Source organism: Heteronotia binoei, chromosome 7 (genome assembly GCF_032191835.1).
Source record: "Heteronotia binoei isolate CCM8104 ecotype False Entrance Well chromosome 7, APGP_CSIRO_Hbin_v1, whole genome shotgun sequence".
In the NCBI taxonomy this organism is placed as follows: Eukaryota; Metazoa; Chordata; class Lepidosauria; order Squamata; family Gekkonidae; genus Heteronotia; species Heteronotia binoei.
Genome location: NC_083229.1, coordinates 120,624,478 through 120,649,258, shown reverse-complemented (window position 1 = coordinate 120,649,258; position 24,781 = coordinate 120,624,478). Strand labels below are relative to the sequence as shown.

The 24,781-nt window shown below is 46.2% G+C and overlaps 1 protein-coding gene across 1 annotated transcript; it reads left to right on the top strand.

Annotated features, from left to right (window-relative positions):
- The first annotated feature begins 160 nt into the window (after window positions 1-160).
- On the top strand, window positions 161-23,003 carry C7H5orf22 (chromosome 7 C5orf22 homolog). The gene is made up of 9 exons (XM_060243012.1): window positions 161-492; window positions 4,340-4,485; window positions 5,320-5,469; window positions 7,808-8,270; window positions 9,828-9,890; window positions 10,655-10,776; window positions 13,894-13,960; window positions 17,330-17,469; window positions 22,500-23,003. The coding sequence occupies exons 1-9, from the start codon at window positions 379-381 to the stop codon at window positions 22,654-22,656; spliced, it is 1,422 nt and encodes a 473-aa protein (XP_060098995.1). The 5' UTR covers window positions 161-378; the 3' UTR covers window positions 22,657-23,003.
- Window positions 23,004-24,781: the final 1,778 nt, after the last annotated feature.

Here is a 24,781-nt window from a genome sequence, read left to right as displayed (position 1 = left end):
CCGGCACGACTTTAGGCAGCCGGGCGGGATCACGGGCGAAGCTTCGCCCTATCGACGGCGGGAGATCCCGCGCCTCCGCCCCGTCGCATTAGGAGCCGCGCGTCGACGAAGCACGTGGAACGATCCCCCTTTCGCCCCCGTTCTGCTTTCCTTTCCCGCCATGCCCGCGCGTGTCACGTCTGCATGGGTCCGCCCGGGCTTTCCGGCCGGAGTGTTAGAACGTTGCGGCGCCCCGCGTTCGCGCCTGGAACGTCGCGGGCCTGAACGTTCCACGGGGAGTGCGGGTTTGGAACGTCGCGGGCCTGAACGTTCCACGGGGCGACCCGCGACCGGGGTTGGAACGTTGCCGGCCTGAACGGAGGGCTCCCATCGGGTGACATGAGCGACTCCGGCGGAGGAGGAGGCGGCGGCGAGCCGGGCGTGAGCAGCGGGACGAGCCCTCTCCGGGCTTACCCGGAGCTGCCGGTCTGGGTGGTGGAGGATCATCATGATGTGAGTTCAGGTGCTGCGGGACGGGCATGCACACCTGGGGTTGCCAGCTCCCGGTTTCTGCGTGGTGACCCTGGATTATCGGACTTTTTAAATACTGAATCTAGGAAATAAGAAAATGTAGGGAGAGGAGGGAATTGTCTGATTATTGCTATTTCTTCTTTGCAGATTTTTGGAATAATTCTGAGTAAAAGTTTGTCACTTTGTTGTTGAAAATATGTTATTTTACTGTGTGTTGCTGAGATGAAGTTGTATGGTAGTTTTTTTTCCTTTTTCTTCTTTAGTTGTGGATCGCAGCGGGGAGCTATTTTGTGACTGTACACATATAGCTGCAACGGTTTTTAAAAGGGGGAGTATTAAAGGAACAAAAAGAAAATAAAAAAATATAAGTCGCTATTGAAAACAATATAATAAATCAACACTTGAAAATGCAGAAGGGGAGGGGGGAATGGTTGTACTAGAGATTAGCATTATTAATGCCCTATTGGAATGTTTTGGAGACTTTGCAAAAATTACAAACATTATTTCTACCTAATATTTTGTGTGGTTGGATGTTAGTTTTGGGTTTTTTCTTGGTCTTGTGTTGGTCATTTGATATTTACATCAGCTTTGTACAGGGAATTATAACCGCTTATATTAAATTTACCTAGATGACTTTTAATATAGTATTATAATCAAGCTCTGTGTTTTTAATTCTTTTGTTGTGTACACCATATAATAAATAAATTTCTTTTAATACAAATTTTATTTGCTATAACTTGCCCCTTGAAGCGATACCAGGTGGGGATTGAACCTGGCACCTTCCACATGCCAAGCAGATGTTCTGCAATGGAGTCCCCCTCCCCCCACCCATCCAGATTCAGAAATACCTGGAGATTTGAGGGAGTGGGGGAACTTTGGGAGGGCATCCACCTTGCCATGTTGCTCACCTTCCAAAGCAGCCATTTTCTCCAGGAGAAGTGGAAGAAATGTGTTGAGTAAATAATACATGATTTATGTAGTTTGGGGAGAAGTTGTCATGCCAGAAGATCTCCAGCCCCTCCCTGGAGGTTGGCAGCCCCAATCCACCCTCACCCTCTTTTGGACTTCTTTCTGTTATACCAGGGTGGCCAGATTTGCTTAACGTAAGAACCACATAGAATAAACATCAGATGTTTGAGAGCCGCAAGACATGAACATCAGATGTTTGAGGGAAGGAAGGAAAACAGATGGGGGAGAGAGGTGGAAAGAAAGCAACTTTAACTTTAAACGCATTCTCCAAGTTGGCCAGCGGGTGGTGAGGGCTTCAGGAGCCACACAATATGTGTGAAAGAGCCACAGTTTGGCACTCCTGTGCTATACAAACACTTTGCATTCTTTGCCCCTGAAGTCAGCATGACGAAAGACTGCTTATTTGTGAGTGAGTAGGCCATGGCTTGCAGTTCTCCTTGGGAGCAGCTTAGGTGGAATTAATACCCACAAATATGGTGATGAGAGGGCTGACAGGTTCTGTTCATTTGAAAACAAAATTCTCAAAAAAAATGTTTAAAAGTTCATAAGGGGCATTTCTGTATAGTTTCAGCACCTCTTTTTCTGAACGGAAAGAAAGGTCCCCTGTGCAAGCACCAGTCGTTTCCGACTCTGGGGTGACGTTGCTTTCACGTTTTCATGGCAGACTTTTTATGGGGTGGTTTGCCATTGCCTTCCCCAGTCACCTACGCTTTCCCCCCAGCAAGCTCATTTTACTGACCTCGGAAGGATGGAAGGCTGAGTCAACCTCAAGCCAGCTACCTGAAAACCCAGTTTCCACCGGGGATCGAACTCAGGTCGTGAGCTGAGCTTAGGACTGCAGTACTGCAGCTTTAACACTCTGCGCCACAGGGCTCTTTTCGGGGCGGGGGGGGGGAGCCTTAAATATATGTAAGACATAAAAACAGCAGTTGAAAGATTTGGCAGAAGTGGGGAAATCACTGAAGGAATGTCAAAAAGAAAAGTACTACTAATAATATATTTTATTTATATCCCGCCCTCCCCACCGAAGCAGGCTCTGTCCTTACATGCTGGTGGAAGAAGGCACCGGGAGGGGGCAGGTATATCTTTCTAGGTAGAGAGTTCCGGAGTTTTGGTGCCATCGGTCTCCCATCCTATCACAACAACCCTGTGAGGTAGGCTAGGGTTACCAATCCCCAGGTGGGAGACAGGAAAAAACCCAAAAGGTTCTGTGATAGCCAGCCTCGCAGAGACAAAAAAAAAGAAAGAAAGAAAACTTAGAAAAATTCAATACAATCTATTTGCACTCTCATACGAAATATTTCAAAAGTCATACCCTGACAAACAAGCACCCATATTCAGTGTAAGAGAAGGTGCAAATAAGTAAATAAACAGTCCAATCTTGGAAATATTTTTAAAAAGTCCTTCCACTTCAAAGGAATCCCCAGTCCGGTTCCTGAGGAGGAAAAAGGAAAGGTCCCCTGTGCAAGCACCAGCCGTTTCTGACTCTGGGGTGACGTTGCTTTCACAACGTTTTCACGGCAGACTTTTTTACGGGGTGGTTTGCCATTGCCTTTCCCAGACATCTGCGCTTTCACCCCAGCCATCTGGGGACTCATTTTACCGACCTCAGAAGGATGGAAGGCTGAGTCAACCTGGAGCTGGCTACCTGAAAACCCAGCTTCCACCGGGGATCGAATTTAGGTCATGAGCAGAGCTTAGGACTTGCAGTACTGCAGCTTTATCACTCTGCGCCTCGGGGCTCTTCTTCCTGAGGAGACCACGTGTAAATTCCACAACGTCCAATTCTTGTATATTATATTCTTGAAACACAGCGATGAGGCAGTACCTTTATCTTCCCTCATTTTGATAGGAGCTTTAACCAGCTTTCCAACAGATTACACAAGATTACACAATTTTTGCACACAACAATTGCCAGACCTTTAACATGAAACTTTATTGTTTGGGGGGGGTTTTCCTGTCACTCTCTGCCATGAGTCTCTGTTTTGTTTGCACACAGTCCCCAGGTGGGGGCAAGGGATCACCCAGTTTGGAGGCCCTCCCCCTGCTTCAGGGTGCTTCAGTGGGGGGGGGGGGAGGAAATGTCTACTGGGCACTGCATTATTCTCTATGCAGACCAACTCCCGTAGGGTATAATGAAAAATTGATCCGGGGGTATCTGGGGCAGCCATTTTTTTAGGTAGAGTCACCCCATTCGCAGCACAGCATACGGGGCCTCTCCTCAAAACACCCTCCAAGTGTCGAAAAGATTGGACCGGGGGGTCCGATTCTTTGAGCTCCAAAAGAAGGTGCCCCTATCCTTCATTATTTCCAATGGAGGGAAGGCATTTCAAAGGTGTGCGGTTCCTTTAAATGTGATGGACGGAACTCTTTTTGGAGTTCAGTTGTGCTTGTCACAACCTTGCTTCTGGCTCCACCCCCAAAGTCCCCAGATATTTCTTGAATTGGACTTGGCAACCCTAAGCTAGGTTGAGAGAATGACTGACATAAGGCCAGCCGATATATGAATCCACCACTTTCATGACCCACCTCTCCATATTAGTCATCAGCAATTCCTCTTTTGGGGTTCCTGCTCCTGAAACCCTGGTAAGCTATAAGTGATGAAAGTTGGCCAGTTACTGTCTTGCTCAGGGGTGGGATTCTAGCAGGAGCTCTTTTGCATATTAGGCCACACCCCTCTGGTGTAGCCAATCTTTCTGGAGCGTACAAAAAAGCTTTGTAAGCTCATGGGGGATTGGCTACATTGGGGTGTGGCCTAATATGCAAAGAAGCTCCTGCTAGAATCCCACCCCTGAGACCCTTGCCCCAATTGTGGTGTTTCTGCCCCAATTGAAATGAGTATAATTCCTTGCCGTTACAGGTACTGCCTTTCATTTACCGAGCCATTGGTTCGAAACATCTTCCTGCCAGCAACATCAGTTTTGTCCACTTGGACTCCCATCCCGATCTTCTGATACCAGTGAACATGCCTGCAGATACTGTGTTTGACAAAGAGACTCTGTTCAGGTAAGATTATGCACCAGGTGTAGAGTGATACCTGTGGACCTTGTCAAATGCCTTCCGGAACCCTAGCATACTCGTGGCTTCACTGAAACAATCTCTTGTCACGAAACTAATGCGAGAAGAAGCCCCTGTTCCCCGAGAAGGGAACTTGGTACATAAGAGGAGCCCTGTGCTGGGACTGAGGGGTAGAGCAGGGGTGTCAGACATGCAGTTTGGGGGCTGAATTAGGCCCCCGGAAGGCTCCTATCAGGCCCCCAAGCAACTGGCTGTCATCTGCTTCCTTCTCCCTCTCTCTTGCTTCTTTCTGCATAACAGCTTGCTTTGCAAGGCTTGCTCAATCGCACAGGAACTACAAAGTGAAACCTCTGTTTTTTCCATTGGCTGAGGCTGCTCGGGGAGGAAAGGGGGGAAGGCAGAGTTTGTTTATTTCAGGCTCTCTCAATCACACAGCAGAGCTACTGAGCCAAGCCTCTTTTCCTTCTGTTGGCTGAGGCTCCTTCCCTCATACTCTGGGGAAGGAAGGAAAGACCCAGAGCTTCCTTTCCCCAGTTCCCTGGATCCCAGGAGAGAAATTCAAAGAAAGCACCTTTAAGACCAACGAGTGCTAATGTTTTAAGTATGTTTCATGTGTTTGTCTGTGTCCTTTACAAAGCTTATCTCTCTGCTACCTAATCTTAAATAGATACACACGCTTATAGTTTTTAAAATATTCTGAGGATATTTCTGTACTTGAGGTATCAGTGATATCTTTATCAGAATGAAATTTACGCTCTGTGTTCTCAGTTGGCAATATCTCTCTCTCAACCCCATTTTCCTTTTGTGTGTGTGTTTTTAAAGCGAGATAAGTATTGAAAATTGGATCATGCCCGCTGTTTATGCTGGCCACTTTTCACAAGTGTTATGGCTCCATCCACCGTGGGCTCAGCAGATCGAAGAAGGAACCCATCACTTCTTAGTGGGTAAAGACACCTCAACCACGACAATAAGGTAACTGCGGGGCATGTGCTTCTTTACGTAGTTTACATAAATGGAGTCATGGATTTAGTGTCTCCCTGAATTTGTGCGCTTCTGTCTGGGTAGTTTCCCATAAATGGCTTCTGACTGACCATTTTGGAATCACAATGTACTATTGTAGACGTCCCCAACCTTCTTAAACCTGCAGGCACATTTTGAATTCTTTTTTTTTTTTAAATGAATGTTAATTTAATTTTTTTAAAAAAAAATACAGAATAAAGAAAAAGGCATAGGGGGAAAAGAATAAAAGGTAAAATTACCAAAACACAATGCAGAGAGAAATATGGGGGGATATAAAGGAGAATCTTTGATCAAAATAGACATATATATTCTGATCAGTGACAATAATAATAAACTGAACTGACGTGTAGGACATTTGATATTCTGACACAGCATGGTGGGCACAACAACAAAATGGCTTCCACAGGAGGCGGAGCTGACCACAAAATGATTGCCACGGTTTAATTTCAGTAATGCAGTACAAATCCTTTTGCTGTGGTGGCAGCTGCTGCCAAGGCAACATCTTTTTAAAAATCTGCAGAGCCAATTAGAAGCCTTCCTGGGCAAAAGCCCTACCTGGCCCCACCCACTTAAAAACAATTGACAGGCAAGAGCCAGGGTATCAGCGGTCACCACAAGGACCCTTGCATTAGGATATAGCCCCATTCAGTCCTGTTATGCCTTTGGGTGCTTTGGGAATGTTGAGAGCAGGGAGTGGGTGCCGCCACAAATGGCAGCCACAACCCTGGGGACTGTTGGCAGCAGCCACTGAATACTCCAAGGTAATGTCCTTCCGGAAAAAGAAGCGGCTGTTTCCATTTCCAGAGTTGATATGTGCAGACAGAAAGCCAATGTCTTCTGGGTTCTTCTAGAGCAGGGGTGACCAACGGTAGCTCTCCAGAAGCCGCCCTGAGCCTGCTTCGGCGGGGAGGGCGGGATACAAATAAAATGTGATGATGATGATGCTTTTTGCCTACAACTCCCATCAACCCCAGCAAGCATGGCTGGGGCTGATGGGAGTTGTAGGCAAAAAACATCTGGAGAGCTACCATTGGCCACCCCTGTCTAGAGCACCTTCTTCTCCATTGAGATGGAGGAAAGCCAGGGGCTTTAATTTGGTGGGGAGGGCGGAGGAAACGGATGGCTGGTCATGTGGATGCCTTTAGGTGTCACAATGGAGATCATTCCACTAGCACCTTTACAGCTTATCCTGTACTCACGTGTAATTTTTAATTTTTGCGAGCAAACGTAACAGAAGGTAGCACTAATACACAGGCTCCCCCTCCCCCCCAAGTTTCTGATGTAGGGAGTAAACAAGGAATGGCTCTTCATGTTTATTTTGTACGCTTTCCAAAGTATCTGGCATCCCATCTTTGGAAATGCTGTTGGGTCAGCAGGACAAAGCAGAGCTGATGCATCCTTCCTCAAAATGTGCTGAACGAGGCAGGGCCAAACATGCTTAACGTAAGAGCCGCATAGAATAAACATCAGATGTTTATGTACTGCAAGACACGAACATTAATTGTTTGAGAGCCAGAAGGAAGGAAAGTAGGATGTTCTGTGGCGGGTACCATCAGATCCGAAGACAAGAACGGCTGCATCTTTGTAGTCTTAACTGTCTGGACACAATAGAGCACATAATTGTGGAAGGCCCTCTGTATGAGTTACTTCCCTTAACTTGGATCTATCCCAAAAGGTATCTGAATACTAAGTTGAAATGTCAATTTCTTTTAAATGATCTGATCCCTGAGATCCCTAATGCTGTCACCAAATTTCTTATAGAAGTTCTTAAAATTCAAAATTTTAGATAGCAATGTCCTTTACTGTACTTATCTGTATGGAATCCTAGACCTGATTCCCTCAGCTCGATGTTTTATATGCTGCCAGTTTTCTTAGGAATTTTCTTAAATTTCCGATAGGACTGCTTTTAAATGCGCTTAATTTTCCCTAGGCTGTGTTACAATGCTTTATTTGCTTCTGACTGTAGATAAAAGTCTTTGAATTGAATTGAATCGTAAGAAGCCACATAGAATAAACATCATATGTTTGAGAGCTGCAGGACATGAACGTTAGTTGTTTGGGAGCCGGAAGGAAGGAAAGCAGATGGGGGCAGAGAGGAGGGAGGGGGAAAGCAACTTTAAATTCACTTTCCAAGCCACTGGCTGGCTTGGCTTGGAGAAGCGATTTAAAGAGAGAAAGGCCGTCTCCAAGTCAGTTGACGGGGCGGCGGGGGCTTCAAGAGCCACACAATCTGTGTGAAAGTTTGGCTACCCCTGTGCTAAACGAACGCTAAGAAGGATTATTCCCCCAGGGTGACAAGCACCGAGGGCTACTTCCTTTCCGACGGTCTTTATGTCCCTGCCGACCAGCTGGAAAACCAGAAGCCTTTGAATCTGAGCGTCCTCCTTGTGAATCCCACCAAGCCCTCCGCCAGCCGGGAGGGAAGCAGCGCGTCTTCTGCGAAGAGACTCAGGTTAAGCGATGACACGAGAGACGCCGCCATTGCCTCTTCCTCGACAGACACGGAGGTTCTTCTTCCCTGTGGCTCTTCAGACGCGCAGCCTGAAGCATTAGGAACGAGCGCCCAAGCACAAGAGACAGCAGAGGACTTCCAGAGTTCCCCGGCCTCCTGCTCCTTCGGCAGCCACTCCTGTCAAACCACGGAACTTATCAAAGACGTCCTCCAGGCGTTGCAGAAGGACGCCGCTTACGTTTTGGATATTGACTTGGATTTTTTTTCCGTTAAAAATCCTTTCAAAGAAATATACACTCAGGTAACTTGCGCGGATGCGATGTTGCCAGTTGATCTTTTCTTTTCTTTCTTTTTGCTGTTCGCTTGCAACCGACTTACGGCAACCCTGTAGGGTTTTCAAGCCGAGAGACGTTCAAAAGCAGTTTCCTGTTGCCTGCCTCTGCGTAGCAACCCTGGGCTCCCTGAGCGGTTACCCATCCTTGTACGAATCAGGCTGGCTCTGCTTAGTTTCCAAAATGGGGCTAATGTGTGCTATCTGGGTCGGAATGTAAATTAATCATTTTTGAAACGTTTCAGTCTGTTAGAAAGTGGGCCACAATTAATAGGGCAAAATACTTTTTAAAATGTTATTTCTAATGCAGGTATGAACATACGAAGCTGCCTTCTACTGAATCAGACCCTCAGGGATCCATCAAAGTCGGTATTGTCTACACAGATTGGCAGTGGTTCTCCAGGGTCTCAAGCTGAGACTTTTCACACCTATTTGCCTGGACCCTTTTTAGTTGGAGATGCCGGGGATTGAACCTATGAAGCTGCCTTATACTGAATCAGGCTCTCGGTCCATCAAAGTCTTGTCTACTCAGACTGGCAGCGGCTCTCCAGGGTCTCAAACTGAGATTTTTCACGCCTACTTGCCTGGACTATTTTTAGTTGGAGATGCAGAGGATTGAACCTGCGATCTTCTGCTTACCAAGCAGATGCTCTACCACTGAGCCACCATTCCTCCCCTGGAGAATCTAGAGAAGCTTTGGTGCCCAGTGCCTGCTTCTGAGAGGCATTTCTTTTTTGGCCACTGTGTGACACAGAGTGTCAGACTGGAGGGGCCATTGGCCTGATCCAACATGGCTTCAATTATGTTCTTCTTGATTAGATGCGGGGCTTTTTTTTTTTTTAACAGGAACGCCCAGGAACACAGTACTGGCTGGCTTGGTGTCGGGGGGTGGGGTGGCCTAATATGCAAATGAGTTCCTGCTGGGCTTTTTCTACAAAAAAGCCCTGTGTGAAACTATGGTGCTATCAGAGGGTGTGGCCTAATATCCAGATGAGTTCCTGCTAGGTGTTTTCTAAAAAAAAAGAAGCCCTGATTAGATGTAACCTGATTCTTCAGTTTGTTCAAAAGTAAATAAAGAAAAATGCCCTTTTCTCAGTTTGCAAGCAAATTGGGGGAGATTTGGTCTATTAAACTCATACAATTAATCAATTGTATGAGTTTCTGACTGGGCAATGGGTTTTAATGTCGCCGTTATTACATTTATAACCTGCCTTCTTTATATTTAATGTGAATTATAAAAGAAACAATACAGTAAACATTATAACAGAAATTAAACTAACTTAGAGAATAAAACTTTTCAGACAAAAAATACTATTCTGTTTATAAATATACTTTGCTTCCCTTGAAATTCATTAGGATTCTGTGGCATGATAGAAACATTGGGGGTCTTTCTTCATTCTTGTTACTTCTGAAAACACATTTGAAATTCTGTGTTGGGGAAAAAAATGTGTGTAAATCAGTCTGAAGGAAGGCTTGACATTAAAGAGATCATTAACATACTGTATTTTTCCTTTTATTTAAAAATAGGAAGAGTACAAGCTCTTACAAGAACTTTATAATTTTAAGAAGCCAAACAGAAATGCCTCAGAGGTATGTAATTTCTATACGCAGGAGAAAGATGGCTGATTAATCTTGTTTGCCTGAGTGAAATCAGAGCAGGTAGTGGGGAGGGGAGGGGAGGGGGGTTAAGGTAGACAGCTCTGAATGATGTTTCATGAGTTGGTGTACAATTATGTGATGCTGCTTATTATACCACAGCATGTTAGAAGTTATTTGCTTACAAATATAAATTTAAGGTAAATAAAATGAATGAATGCAAGGCCAAAAGGATGCCACTCCTGATCTGACTTCCACTCAGGAAAGTAGCTGTGCCATGCCTCTGGTTGATGTCTTAAATCTGTCAAAGGCAGGGCTCATTTTTTAGCAGGAGCTTTTCTGCATATTAGGCCACACCCCTCTGATGTAGCTAATCCTCCAAGAGTTTACAGGGCTCTTATTACAGGGCCTGCTGTAAGCTCCAGGAGGATTGGCTACATCAGTGGGGTGTGGCCTAATATGCAGAGGAGTTCCTGCTGCAAAATGAGCCCTGGTTTATGTCAACCATCTTGGCAACAGAGTGGGTTCCTTGTGCAGTAGAGCATGATTTGTGGGTATGGTTCAGAGGAAAACAGTTGTGTTTCATTACAAAAAAAGTTTAAGGGTGCCTGTTAATATTTCATTGTAGATTCATTAAGACTTGGGAGTGCATAATTTCCTTTGCATTGTGCTCTCCTGGCCCAGGTGACAGTTGACGAATGGAACCCACCCAGTGTTTGCGGCCGCTGTTCACATGCTTTCTCTGTGTCTGTTCAAAGGAGGATTTGCTAGACTGCGTTGAGAATCGCATCCACCAGTTGGAAGATCTGGAAGCGGCGTTTGCAGATCTCTGCGACGACGACTCCGATGAGATTCTGGAAAGATGGGCTTTAAATCCTGGGTAGGGATCTCAGAGTGGCGTCTGAGTGACATTTCCTTTTCACTTCAATCAACCTTGTTGGGCTGGGCCGTGCGTGTCATAAAATGTAATGCCAGGTAGCTGACATGTAAACCTTATAAAGGACACAGACAAACACAATTTTTTAAAAAAAACACACACACCCCAAATTTAAAATAAAATAAAAGATGCTTAAAAGATGAGCGCTCTTGACAATATTTTGTTTACCAGTTTCTGATAGCTGAGTGATTGCATCAAAATATGGAGACGGTGACTGTGCTGTAGTGATCTTGAGTATGCTGTTCAGGTGTGCGGCTGTAAATTGCAAAGCTGATCATCTAGCAGGGGTGTCAAACTCATTTGTTAGGAGGGCTGGATCTGACATAAATGAGACCTTGGCGGGCCGAGCCATGTCGGGCCGGGCCGTGTGTGTTCCCATATAAGATACATACCACAAGTTAGGAAAGGCACATATACATACCACAAGTTAGGAAAGGCACAAACAGGCATAAGAAAAGGCCTGCATGGTTAACAAACAAAGTAATGGAAGCTGTAAAAGGTAAGAAGGACTCCTTTAAGCGGTGGAAAACCAGTCCAAGTGAGATTAGTAAAAGGGAACACAGGCTGTGGCAAATCAAATGCAAGACTGTGATCAGGCAGGCAAAAAGGGACTATGAGGAGCATATTGCAAAAAACATAAAGACCAACAATAAAACTTTCTTCAAATATATTAGAAGTAGGAAACCAGCCAGGGAGGCAGTGGGGCCCTTGGATGACCATGGGGTAAAAGGATTACTGAAGGAGGATAGGGAAATGGCTGAGAAGCTAAATGAATTTTTTGCCTCCGTCTTCACTGTGGAAGACGAGAACTTTTTGCCCGCCCCAGAACCACTAATTTTGGAAGGGGTGTTGAAAGACCTGAGTCAGATTGAGGTGACAAATGAGGAGGTCCTACAACTGATAGACAAATTAAAAACTAATAAGTCACCGGGTCCGGATGGCATACATCCGAGAGTTCTGAAAGAACTCAAAGTTGAACTTGTGGATCTTCTAACAAAAATCTGTAATCTTTCATTGAAATCTGCCTCCGTTCCTGAGGACTGGAAGGTAGCAAATGTCACCCCCATCTTTAAAAAAGGTTCCAGAGGAGATCCGGGAAATTACAGGCCAGTCAGTCTGACTTCAATACCGGGAAAGTTGGTAGAAACCATTATCAAGGACAGAATGAATAGGCACATTGATGAACACGGGTTATTGAGGAAGACTCAGCATGGGTTCTGCAAGGGAAGATCTTGCCTCACTAACCTGTTGCATTTCTTTGAGGGGGTGAACAAACATGTGGACAAAGGAGACCCGATAGATGTTGTTTACCTTGACTTCCAGAAAGCTTTTGATAAAGTTCCTCATCAAAGGCTCCTTAGAAAGCTTGAGAATCATGGAGTAAAAGGACAGGTCCTCTTGTGGATCAAAAACTGGCTGAGTAATAGGAAGCAGAGAGTGAGTATAAATGGGCAGTCTTCGCAGTGGAGGACGGTAAGCAGTGGGGTGCCGCAGGGCTCGGTACTGGGTCCCATGCTCTTTAACTTGTTCATAAATGATTTAGAGTTGGGAGTGAGCAGTGAAGTGGCCAAGTTTGCGGATGACACTAAATTGTTCAGGGTGGTGAGAACCAGAGAGGATTGTGAGGAACTCCAAAGGGATCTGTTGAGGCTGGGTGAGTGGGCGTCAACGTGGCAGATGCGGTTCAATGTGGCCAAGTGCAAAGTAATGCACATTGGGGCTAAGAATCCCAGCTACAAATACAAGTTGATGGGGTGTGAACTGGCAGAGACTGACCAAGAGAGAGATCTTGGGGTCATGATAGATAACTCACTGAAAGTGTCAAGACAGTGTGCGTTTGCAATAAAAAAGGCCAACGCCATGCTGGGAATTATTAGGAAGGGAATTGAAAACAAATCAGCCAGTATCATAATGCCCCTGTATAAATTGATGGTGCGGTCTCATTTGGAGTACTGTGTGCAGTTCTGGTCGCCGCACCTCAAAAAGGATATTATAGCATTAGAGAAGGTGCAGAGAAGGGCAACTAGAATGATTAAAGGGCTGGAGCACTTTCCCTATGAAGAAAGGTTGAAACGCTTGGGACTCTTTAGCTTGGAGAAACGTCGACTGCGGGGTGACATGATAGAGGTTTACAAGATAATGCATGGAATGGAGAAAGTAGAGAAAGAAGTACTTTTCTCCCTTTCTCACAATACAAGAACTCGTGGGCATTCGATGAAATTGCTGAGCAGACAGGTTAAAACGGATAAAAGGAAGTACTTCTTCACCCAAAGGGTGATTAACATGTGGAATTCACTGCCACAGGAGGTGGTGGCGGCCACAAGTATAGCCACCTTCAAGAGGGGTTTAGATAAAAATATGGAGCACAGGTCCATCAGTGGCTATTAGCCACAGTGTATGTGTGTATATAACATTTTTTGCCACTGTGTGACACAGAGGGTTGGACTTGATGGGCCGTTGGCCTGATCCAACATGGCTTCTCTTATGTTCTTATGTTCTTAAGATTAGGCATCAGAGATATAAACTTTATAAAGGACAATTAAAGACTTTTTTTAAAAAAACTTAAAACATTAGCAGTTGTTGGTCTTAAAGGTGCTTTCTTTGTATTTCTCCCATGGGATCCAGGGAACTGGGCAAAGGGAGCTCTGGCTCTTTCCTTCCCCAGGGGACCAGGAGGGGGAAGAGCCTCAGCCAATAGAAGGAAGAGAGGCTTGGCTCAGTTGCTCAGCTGTGCGATTGAGAGCCTGGTAAAGCAAGCTCTCCATCACTCCCCCTTCCTCCCCAAGGCAGGAGCCTCAGCCAATGGAGAAAACAGAGGTTTTGCTCTGTAGCTCCTGTGCCATCGAGCAAGCCTTGCAAAGCAAACAGTTATGCAGAAGGAAGCAAGAGAGAGGGAGAAGGAAGCAGATGACAGCCAGCTGCTTGAGGGCCTGATTTGGCTCCCAGACCAGATGTTTGACACCCCTGATCTACAGCCAGGATTTCAAAAATATTTTGTGTCAAAGTTAATTTGAAACTAAATTTATAATTGTTTGTGTGTGTGTGTTTGTTTGATCACAGGATGACGCCTCTAATCCCACTTGTACATAGTCTGAAGAACCGAATGAGAACCCCTAACTACGAATTGGTAATATAATAAATAATAATAATAATAAATTATTAATAATAATATAATTTATTATAAATAATAAATACGAATTGGTAAGCTTTGTTTAATTGCATTTTATTAACATTTCCAAAGAAAGCTTATAGTATCAAAGATTTCAGGTTTTCACGGCTGGTAACATCATTAGGGTTTGTAGAATCTTTCGGGCTCAAGTGCCGTGTTCTACTGGAGAAAGTTTTCCTTCCAGACGTTTCGTTCTCAGCTGCGGAGAACATCCTCAGTGGCGTTGCAGCCGGAGCAGGCGCTCTGCACAGCAGCCAAGAAGGTCAGAGCGCCTGCTCCGGCTGCAACGCCACTGAGGATGTTCTCCGCAGCTGAGAACGAAACGTCTGGAAGAAAAACTTTCTCCAGTAGAACACGGCACTTGAGCCCGAAAGATTCTACAAACCCTAAAGCTTATAGTGTCATTTCGAAGGCGAAAACTGCCTCAAGATACATACTGTGCTTTAGGGCGCAGTATTCCACATCCCTGAGCCACAGTTAGGAAGCTGAAAGACAGCATGCAGGATGTTAAAAGGAAACTCCGTCTGAGATGGTATTTTTATCTTTCACGTGGCCTTGGAACCCTCTCCATGGTTACGGTGTGTGACGCTAGGTAAAAACAAATTTAAAAATTAAGACTGTCACTGCATGAGATCCAAGGTCCATCTTGTGCCACTGAAGATGTAACAGGCATGAACGTTTGGTGGTGAAAAGTGCTGTCGACTCACAGTCGGCCCTGTGGGGTTTTTGAGGCTTTCGTTTAGCTTTCGAAATCTGATGAGATCAGGCCACCTTGGGACATCCTGGCCCCCCTGGTGGACCTCCTGATGGCTCCTGTTTTCTTGGCCGCTGTGTGACACAGAATGTTGGACTGGATGGGCCATTGGCCTGATCCAACATGGCTTCTCTTATGTTCTTATGTGACACAGAGTGTTGGACTGGATGGGCCACTGGCCTGATCCAACATGGCTTCTCTTATGTTCTTATGTGACACAGAGTGTTGGACTGGATGGGACACTGGCCTGATCCAACATGGCTTCTCTTATGTTCTTCTGTGACACAGAGTGTTGGACTGGATGGGCCACTGGCCTGATCCAACATGGCTTCTCTTATGTTCTTATGTGACACAGAGTGTTGGACTGGATGGGCCACTGGCCTGATCCAACATGGCTTCTCTTCTGTTCTTATGTGACACAGAGTGTTGGACTGGATGGGCCATTGGCCTGATCCAACATGGCTTCTCTTATGTTCTTATGTGACACAGAGTGTTGGACTGGATGGGCCACTGGCCTGATCCAACATGGCTTCTCTTATGTTCTTATGTGACACAGAGTGTTGGACTGGATGGGCCACTGGCCTGATCCAACATGGCTTCTCTTATGTTCTTATGTGACACAGAGTGTTGGACTGGATGGGCCACTGGCCTGATCCAACATGGCTTCTCTTATGTTCTTATGTGACACAGAGTGTTGGACTGGATGGGCCATTGGCCTGATCCAACATGGCTTCTCTTATGTTCTTATGTGACACAGAGTGTTGGACTGGATGGGCCATTGGCCTGATCCAACATGGCTTCTCTTATGTTCTTATGTGACACAGAGTGTTGGACTGGATGGGCCACTGGCCTGATCCAACATGGCTTCTCTTATGTTCTTATGTGACACAGAATGTTGGACTGGATGGGCCACTGGCCTGATGCAACATGGCTTCTCTTATGTTCTTATGAGATGAACAAAGACAGTTTGCCGTTGCCTTCTTCTGTGTAGCAGCCCTTGGAGTTCCTTGGTGCGCTAATCAGGGCCAACCCCGTTTAGCTTCCGAAATCTGATGAGATCAGGCTAGCATCAGAACTCTTAGATGGGGAGAAGGCCAAGGGGTCAGGCTCTCCCACCTGAAAGCCCCCTTCCCGGAGAAAATTCTCCTGTACTTCGTTGGACTTTGTAAGGGACACAAACGTATTGTCACTAGCAACGGTTAAAGCAGGGGTGTCAAACATGCGGCCCAGGGTCCGAATCAAGCCCCCAGAGGGCTCCTATCAGCTCCTCGAGCAGCTGGCTGTCATCTGCTTCCTTCTCCCACTCTCTTGCTTCCTTCTGCATAACAGCTTGCTTTACCAGGCTTGCTCAATCGCACAGGAGCTACAGAGCAAAGCCTCTATTTTCTCCATTGGCTGAGACTCCTCCGTTGGGAAGGAAGGGGGGAGGAATAGCTTGCTTTGCCAGGCTTTCTCAATCACACAGCAGAGCTACTGAGCCAAGCCTCTCTTCCTTCTATTGGCTGAGGCTCATCCCCCTCCTGATTCCCTGGGGAAGGAAGGAAAAAGCCAGAGCTTCCTTTGCCCAGTTCCTTGGATCCCATGGGAGATGAAAGAAAAAAACACCTTTAAGACCAACCAATGCTAATGTTTTAAGCATGTTTTATTTTAAGGTTTTTTTTAAAAAAAAACTTTGTGTTTGTCTGTGTCCTTTATAAAGTTTATATCTCTGCTACCTGGCATTACATTTTATGACACACATGGCCTGTCCCATTAGCCTGTCCAGGGTCTCGTTTACGTCAGATTCAGCCCTCACGAGTTCAACACCCCTTAGTAAAAGCAAAACAGGTTCCCCTGGCTAACTAGTTTTCGTTGTTCCTTGGCTGGGATGTCTTCGGTGAATACCCTGAGCCTGGAGGAAGGGTGGAATAAAAATGTACAGATAGATACTTATGTGCAGTTCTGTCTGCATTGTCTGTATAGGCACGTGTAAGGCGTCCTGAATCTCTGCTCTTGGAAGAAAGTTTAATAATAATAATAAATTTTATTTGTATCCCGCCCTCCCCGCCGAAGCAGGCTCAGGGTGGCTAACAGGACATGGTCTACACCATGATTTGTATAAAACAATTTTAAAATACAGTTAATAAATACATTTAAAAACAGTTACATAAAAATTTAAAACTACAATAAATTAAGGTGCTATGTTCAATAGATGTATTCCGATGGCTAGATATCGCTTTCAGGGTTCCTTATAAGCTTGCAGAAAGAGGGTGGTTTTGCAAGCCCTGCGGAACTGATTAAAGTCCCGCAGGGCTCGCACTTCCTCCGGTAGTTGATTCCACCAGTGGGGGGCCATTATAGAGAAGGCCTGCTCCCTCGTTACTTTCAGTTTGGCCTTCTTTGGTCCGGGGATCCTTAAAAGGTTTTGGGAGCTAGATCTTAGTGCTCTCTGGGGAACATGTGGAGAGAGGCGGTCCCTAAAGTAGGCAGGTCCTCGGCCATATTAATGGAGAAGCAGCCGATAGTGCCAGACGAGAACTCCTGTTGGATTTGAACCATGCGGCATTGAACTTCTTTCCATAACTATCTTTCAGACTCATCAAGCTGGGCTGACCTGCGATTACTCAGAAATTCCTCACCACGTCAGCACCGAGGAGGAAATAGAAGATCTCGTAGAGGCTGTGAAACATCTCTTGAGGAATCTGCCAAAGCCCACTCTTGTGACCATCGCCCGGTAAGCTCTGGTGGAGTTGTGTCCTGCAACGCCCCACTCAAGGTGTCCTCATACGTGTCTCAGTGCAAGTCCTGGGAAATGTTGTTGCAACTCTGAACATTTCTTTTAAGATCAGTACATTCCATTGAGCTAGAATATACATGTGCTGTAGCTTAAGAAGCCACACTTGATGTGTGCCTTCTTTTTAAAGCAAGTTCATTTGTTTTAAGAGAAAGTTGCTTGGACTGGAATTTCAGTACCTAGTAAATATCTGGGAGAGTATCTTGTAAGAACATAAGAGGAGCCCTGCTGGATCAGACCAGTTGTACATCTAGTCCAGCCTTCTGTCTCACACAGTGGCCAACCAGTTCCTCTGGATGGCCAACAACAGGGCAGAGAGGTTGAGGCCTTCATAAGAACATAAGAAGAGCCCTGATGGAACAGACCAGTGGTCTATCTAGTCCAGCATCCTGTCTCACACGGTAGCCAGCCTCTGGACAGCCAACAACAGGGTATAAAGGCCAAGGCCTTCATAAGAACATCAGAAGAGCCCTGCTGGTTCAGACTAGTGGTCCATCTGGTCCAGCATCGTGTTTTATACAGTGGCCAACTACAGGTTATAGAGGCTGAGGCCTTCCTCTGATGTTGCCTCCTGGCTCTGGAATCCAGAAGATTCTGGAATATGCAACTTCCCCTCAGTCCCTGGAATATGCAACTTCCCCTCAGTCACTGTGGCTAGTAGTCACTGACAGACCTCTCCTCCATGAAACTGACAGACCTCTCCTCCATGAAACTATCTAATCCCCTTTGGAAGCTGTTCATTCCTGTGGCCATCACGACACCCTCAGGCGGCGAATTCCGCATTTAAATCACTTGCTGTGTAAAGAAGTGTTTCCTTGTGTCCGTCCTGACTCTACTGCCCACCAGTTCCATTGGATGCCCCTCCAGTTCTAGTCTTTTGGAAGAGGGCGAAAAATGTCTCTTTGTCTGCTCTTTTCATCCCTTGCATAATTCTTTAAACCCTGCCTTATCCTGATGCCATGAGGATGCTGGTTATGCAGCGTCATCCTTTTCAGAGTTACCCTCCTCTAAGCTTATTGATTTCAGTGGGCTTAAAAACGTGGATGGCACTGCTAGCCATTCATTGGGGGAAGCACTGGAACATCCCACGTGTCTTCTGGGTTGGTGGTTCTTAACCTTTTTGTATCTTGTTGTTCATTCGCATAGCCGAGTCCGACTCTTTGCGACCCCCTGGACAAAGTCACGCCAGGCCCTCCTGTCTTCCACCATCCTCCAAAGTCTTCCCATATTTGTGTTAGTCACATCAGTAACGCTGTCCAGCCATCTCATCTTTTGCCGTCCCCTCCTTCTTTTGCCTTCTGTCTTTCCCAGCATCAGGGTCTTCTCCAGGGAGTGCTCCCTTCTCATTTGCTGGCCAAAGTATTTGAGCTTCAGCTTCAGCATCTGACCTTCCAGGGAACAGTCTGGGTTGATTTCCGTTACGACTGACTGATTTGATCTTCTTGCAGTCCAAGGGCCTCTCAAGAGTCTTCTCCAGCACCACAGCTCAAAAGCATCTATTCTTCTGCGCTCGGCCTTCCTTATGGTCCAGCTCTCACAGCCATACATTACTACATTTTGGCCGCGGTCACACTCACCATTAAATCCATCCCTAACCCGTCGCTATTAAGAACATAAGAACATAAGAGAAGCCATGTTGGATCAGGCCAACGGCCCATCAAGTCCAACACTCTGTGTCACACAGTGGCAAAAAATGTTATATACACACATACACTGTGGCTAATAGCCACTGATGGACCTGTGCTCCATATTTTTATCTAAACCCTGCAGCTTTTTTACAACGAATTTCCTGATCAGACATCCCTCCATCCTTCAGTTCTAAGCAGCGTTGGTCCCGTCGCTGGTTGATCAGAGGTCTCAACCGGACCTCATTTTTTGAGATGGTATTCCACACTCGCGCAAGCGCAGTACGCGGGATATTGTGCTTGGCTTTTTTTTTTTTAAGGTGCCAGAAAAGGTGGGCAATCTGCCCCCCCCCCCATTTAAACACCCAGAAAGGAAGTGGAAGCCCAGGAGTTCTCTTTGCGGTCTCTCCGCATAAAATCTGACATGCATCTGGCTTTCATCCATGCCCATCTCGTCAGTTTATGTGCGTTTGACCTTGGCCTTTGTATCTTATATCCCACCAATCGCTCTGCCAGTCTGTGTCCCACAATGGCAGAGGCAAAAACCCTGCTTTGCCCAAGGACTTCTGTATGGTTTCCAGGCATTCTGTTTACCGTTTACAGTAAGTTTTAAGATCCAAGCAGGCAGCCGTGTTGGTCTGAAGCAACAGAACAAGCACCTTTAAGACCAACTAAGTTTTAGTCAGGATGTAAGGTTTCGTATGCTCTTAAGCAGACTTCGTCAGGCAAAATGGAACGGCAAGCCATCTTTAAATACAGAGAAAGTGGGCGGTGAGTTGGTATGTAGAGTCATGGAAATGCTTTTAGCAAATTAAGTGAATCACAAATTGGAGTCTGTGTTTGCTTATTAGGGTTTGTAGAATCTTTCGGGCTCGAGTGCCGTGTTCTACTGGAGAAAGTTTTCCTTCCAGACGTTTTATTCTCAGCTGCGGAGAACATCCTCAGTGGCGTTGCAGCCGGAGCAGGCGCTCTGACCTTCTTGGCTGCTGTGCATTGAGCGTGCTCAGGCCAACTCAATGCACAGCAGCCAAGAAGGTCTGAGTGCCTGCTCCGGCTGCAACGCCACTGAGGATGTTCTCCGCAGCTGAGAATAAAACGTCTGGAAGGAAAACTTTCTCCAGTAGAACATGGCACTTGAGCCCAAAAGATTCTACAAACCCTAATGATGTTACCAGCCGTGAAAACCTGAAATCTCTGTGTTTGTTTGTTTAGTATTGTTAACTGGGCTGTAACAGCAGTGGAGGGTGATAAACAGCAGACATGTCATAGGTCTGAAGTGCCATAAATCTGAGTGTCATTCTGGCTTCTTCGTTGTGGGTTCGTGCTCCATTTAAACCCACAACTAAGAAGGCAGAATGACACCCAGATTTATGGCACTTCACACCTATGACATGTCTGCTTTTTATCACCCTCCTCTGCTGTTACAGCCCAGTTAACAATACTAAACAAACAAACACAGACCCCAATTTGTGATTCTTTTAATCCGCTAAAAACATTCCCATGACTCTACATACCAACTCACTGCCCACTTTCTGTGTATTTAAAGATGGCTTGCCGTTCCATTTTGTCTGACGAAGTCTGCTTAAGAGCATACGAAACCTTACATCCTGATAAAATTCAGTAAGTTTTAAGAACAAAGTAGGAGCCCAGTAGCACCTTTAAGACCAATGAAATGTATTCAGAATGTAAACTTTGTGTGCATGCACACTTCATCAGACAATGGAATGGCGTACAGTGAGCAGACCTACATATAGCTGGAGGGCAATGGTTAAGCATACAAAATAGTACCGTCAGAATGTATGCCAAAATAGGCAGGGTCAGCTAGAGATGCTGTGTCACTCTTGCAAGGTGGAAGATGAGCACATTCTTGGTCCTTGTGAAAGCCCTGCACCTCACTTGGGCAATTTCTGCATCCCGTCCCATGGTATACATCCGCTGGTTGAGCATCGCTGCTCTGGGTCATATTCCCGTTGAGTGGCAAAGTTCAACAGGCTCAGACAGTGCCCTGGAACCTCTTCCTAGCATCTCCCTGGGTCCCTGATTCCATGGAGCGTGCTCAGGCCAACAGAGCCAGTGTGCAGAGATGAAGAAGATACGATACAAGGTTGAACGCCGCTGATCTGAGTTGCACATTTCGATTTGCACCGCACGACTAGTCTGCGGCTGGTTTTGGAGCAGAGAAGACGGGAAAGAGAGCATCGCTCAGGGTTGGATTGGAGCCTCTGTTTACGGCTTCCAAATTCAGTGCACGAGCCCCTTTCCCCCCACCCGTGTTAGTGTGCTAGCCATAGTCATAAGAACAGAAGAGAAACCATGTTGGATCAGGCCAGTGGCCCATCCAGTCCAACACTCTGTGTCACACCGTGGCCAGAAAAACCAGGTGCCATCAGGAGGCTCATCAATGGGGCCAGGACACTGGAAGCCCCCCCCACTGTTGCACCCCCCCAAGCACCAAGAATTCAGAGCATCACTGCATCAATAGATGCAGAGCATCAATACTTTTGGAAAGGCTGAATCCTCAATCCCCAGATTGTAAGCAATCAATGTGAGAGGGTTGACTGAAGCCCTGGCTTATTTCTAAATATTTCTCCACTGCTTTTCTGCCCCAGTGAGGACCTAAAGTGGTAACAGTGGGGCCTTGGGATGGAGGTCAGAGAGGTCCGTGGTCACATCCATGTGCCCAGGGAGAGAGCTAAGGGGGGAGCGAGTGGGTCAAGGGCCACGGCAAGAGAAAAGACAAATTAATCCGAGGTGTACAGCAATTGTTGCCTTCTCCCTCTCTCTGGCTGAGAGAAGCACAAGGAAGCGCTCACAGTGCAACCCTGTGAAGTAGGTTGAGAGGAAGTAACTGGCCCAAGGTAACCTTTCCCCACCCAGTTTGGTGTAGTGGTTAAGTGCGTGGACCAAATCTGGGAGAACCAGGTTTGATTCCCCACTCCTCCACTTGCAGCTGCTGGAATGGCCTTGGGTTGGCCATAGCTATCGCAGCTGCTGGGAGAGTCCTTGAAGGGGCAGCTGCTGGGAGAGTCCTCTCAGCCCCACCCACCTCACAGGGTGTCTATTGTGGGGGAGGAAGATAAAGGAGATTGCAAGCCACTGAGTCTGATTCAGAGAGAAAGGCGGGGTATAAATCTGCAATTCTTCACCCAGCAAATTTCCGTGGCACTGGGAATTTGAACCCGGATCTCCCCGATCCTAAGCTGGCGCTACATAAACATGACACCATGCTGCCTTGGGCAAGGGGGGGGGGGAACCCAAATATTGTGAGCATTCTACCTCTTGTCAACCTGCGGCATTGCTGTCGATGAAAGCACAGGATCCTTAAGGGTGTGTTGTTGTTCACAGGTCCAGCTGGGATGACTATTGCCCTGCGGACCAGGTGGAGCTGATACAAGAGAAGGTTTTGAGTGGTCTGCGCTCGATATATGGCACCCTCGAGGTTCATTTAGAGTACTTGGAAGATTTCAGCCCTGCTGGAACTGATTCTTCGGCCACCGCGTGATTTGTACACTGGAAATACGTGGGTGTTTTTTGTCTCTGTAGACAAACATTACAGAAGCAAATGCTTTTCTAGGAGTTTGTATTTCACTTGCGACACTGTTCTTGATGCTTTCGACCCAAACACTTCCTGTTTTAACTGAAACTCTCTGCTGCTAGGGAGAGAAAGTGTGTGTGTGTGTATGTGTGTGTGTGAGAGAGAGATAATTTGCCTGAAAGAAGAGAGGAGTCTGGGAAATGGTTCTCTCTTTTCAGTAGTTAAACCAGCAGAGCTTTTGAGAAAGGAATCCCAACAGAAACAACAACTGCGGTGTGCACACTGAACTTCAATAAAGATAACTTCAATACCAATTTGTGTGATGATTCTTATACAACAATACGAGCAATATCACAGCCAAACAATGATAGAATACAACATACATCTATCAGATATCAGAACAATGGAAACTGTCCATAACACGGACTGGTCAGGGTCCTTTGCTGGAAATGCGCTGAAATACAATAAAGGAAAGAGTGGTGTTCTTCTACAGCACTTCTGGGTAATACAAGCAATTCGCAAGAAGTGAAAATCAAAGTCCACGTGATGAATACTATGAAATGAATCAAGGTTCATATAGAGCAGGGATGTCAAACATGCAGCCCCGGGGCCGAATCAGACTCCTGGGGGGCTCCTATCAGGCCCCTGAACATAGGGTTGCCAAGTCAAATTCAAGAAATATCTGGGGACTTTGGGGGTGGAGCCAGGAGACATTAGGGGTGGAGCCAGGAGCAAGGGTGTGACAAGCATAATTGAACTCCAAAGGGAGTTCGGGCCATCACATTTAAAGGGACGGCACACCTTTTCAATGCCTTCCATAGGAAATAATGAAGGATAGGGGCACCTTCTTTTGGGGCTCATAGAATTAGACCTCCTGGTCCAATCTTTTTGAAACTTGGGGGGTATTTTGGGGAGAGGCACTAGATGCTATACTGAAAATTTGGTGCCTATACTCCAAAAAACGCCCCCCCAGAGCCCCAGATAACCGCAGATCAATTCTCCATGATTTTCTATGGGAATAAATCTCTATAGTTTCCAGCAGACATTTCCCTCCCCTCCCCCCGCTTTCTGACAACCCTGAAGTGGGGGGGAGGGTCTCCAAACCGGGGGATCCCCTGCCCCCACCTGGGGATTGGCAACCCTACCTGAACAACTGGCTGCCATCTGCTTCCTTCTCCATCTCTCTTGCTCCCTTCTGCATCACAGTTTGCTTTGCAAGACTTGCTTAATCGGACAGGAGCTACAGCACCTCAATTTTCCCCATTGGCTGAAGCTCCTCCCTTAGGGAGGAAGTGGGGGGGAGAGAGAGCTTGCTTTGCCAGGCTCAATCAATCACACAGCAGAGCTACTGAGCCAAGCCTCTCTTCTATTGTCTGTGGCTCCTCCCCCTCTTTTTCCCCTGGAGAAGAAAGGAAAGAGCCAGAGCTTCCTTTGCCCAGTTCCCTGGATCCCATGGGAGAAACACAAAGAAAGCAGCTTTAAAACCAACAAGCGCTAATGTTTTAAGCATGTTTTAGTTTAAGGTGTTTTTAAAAAAAACCTTTATGTTTGTGTCCTTTATAATGTTTCTATCTCTGCTACCTAATCTTAAATAGGAACACACATGGCCCGGCCCAAAAAGGTCTCATTCATGTCAGATCCAGCCTTCATAACAAATGAGTTCAGCACCCTTAATATAGAGAATCCTGACATGGCTCCCAGGTCATGCCGATATTTCGGCGATCTTCATCCGAGGAGTTTTTACTGAAAACATCACATATTCACAATCCAATTTTCTAAAGATTTCCGACTCTGTAATCATTGAAGTGCAAATCAGTAATGCTGGATGACAAATGTTCCAAAAATTCTCCTGTTGGACAGGCCTTTTCTGTTTTGACAACTGTGGTCCTCTGGTTTTGTATTTGAGAAAGGATTGTAGGATCTCATCTTATGGCTAGATCAAGATGGGTAGCCATGTTGGTCCGTAGCGGTAGAAAAGAGCAGGAGTCCCGGAGCACCTTCGAGACTAACAAAATTTGTGGCAGAGCATGAGCTTTTGTGAGTCACCAGCCACTCGCTCATTTTTTTCTTGTTGCATCGATTCTACCCCCAC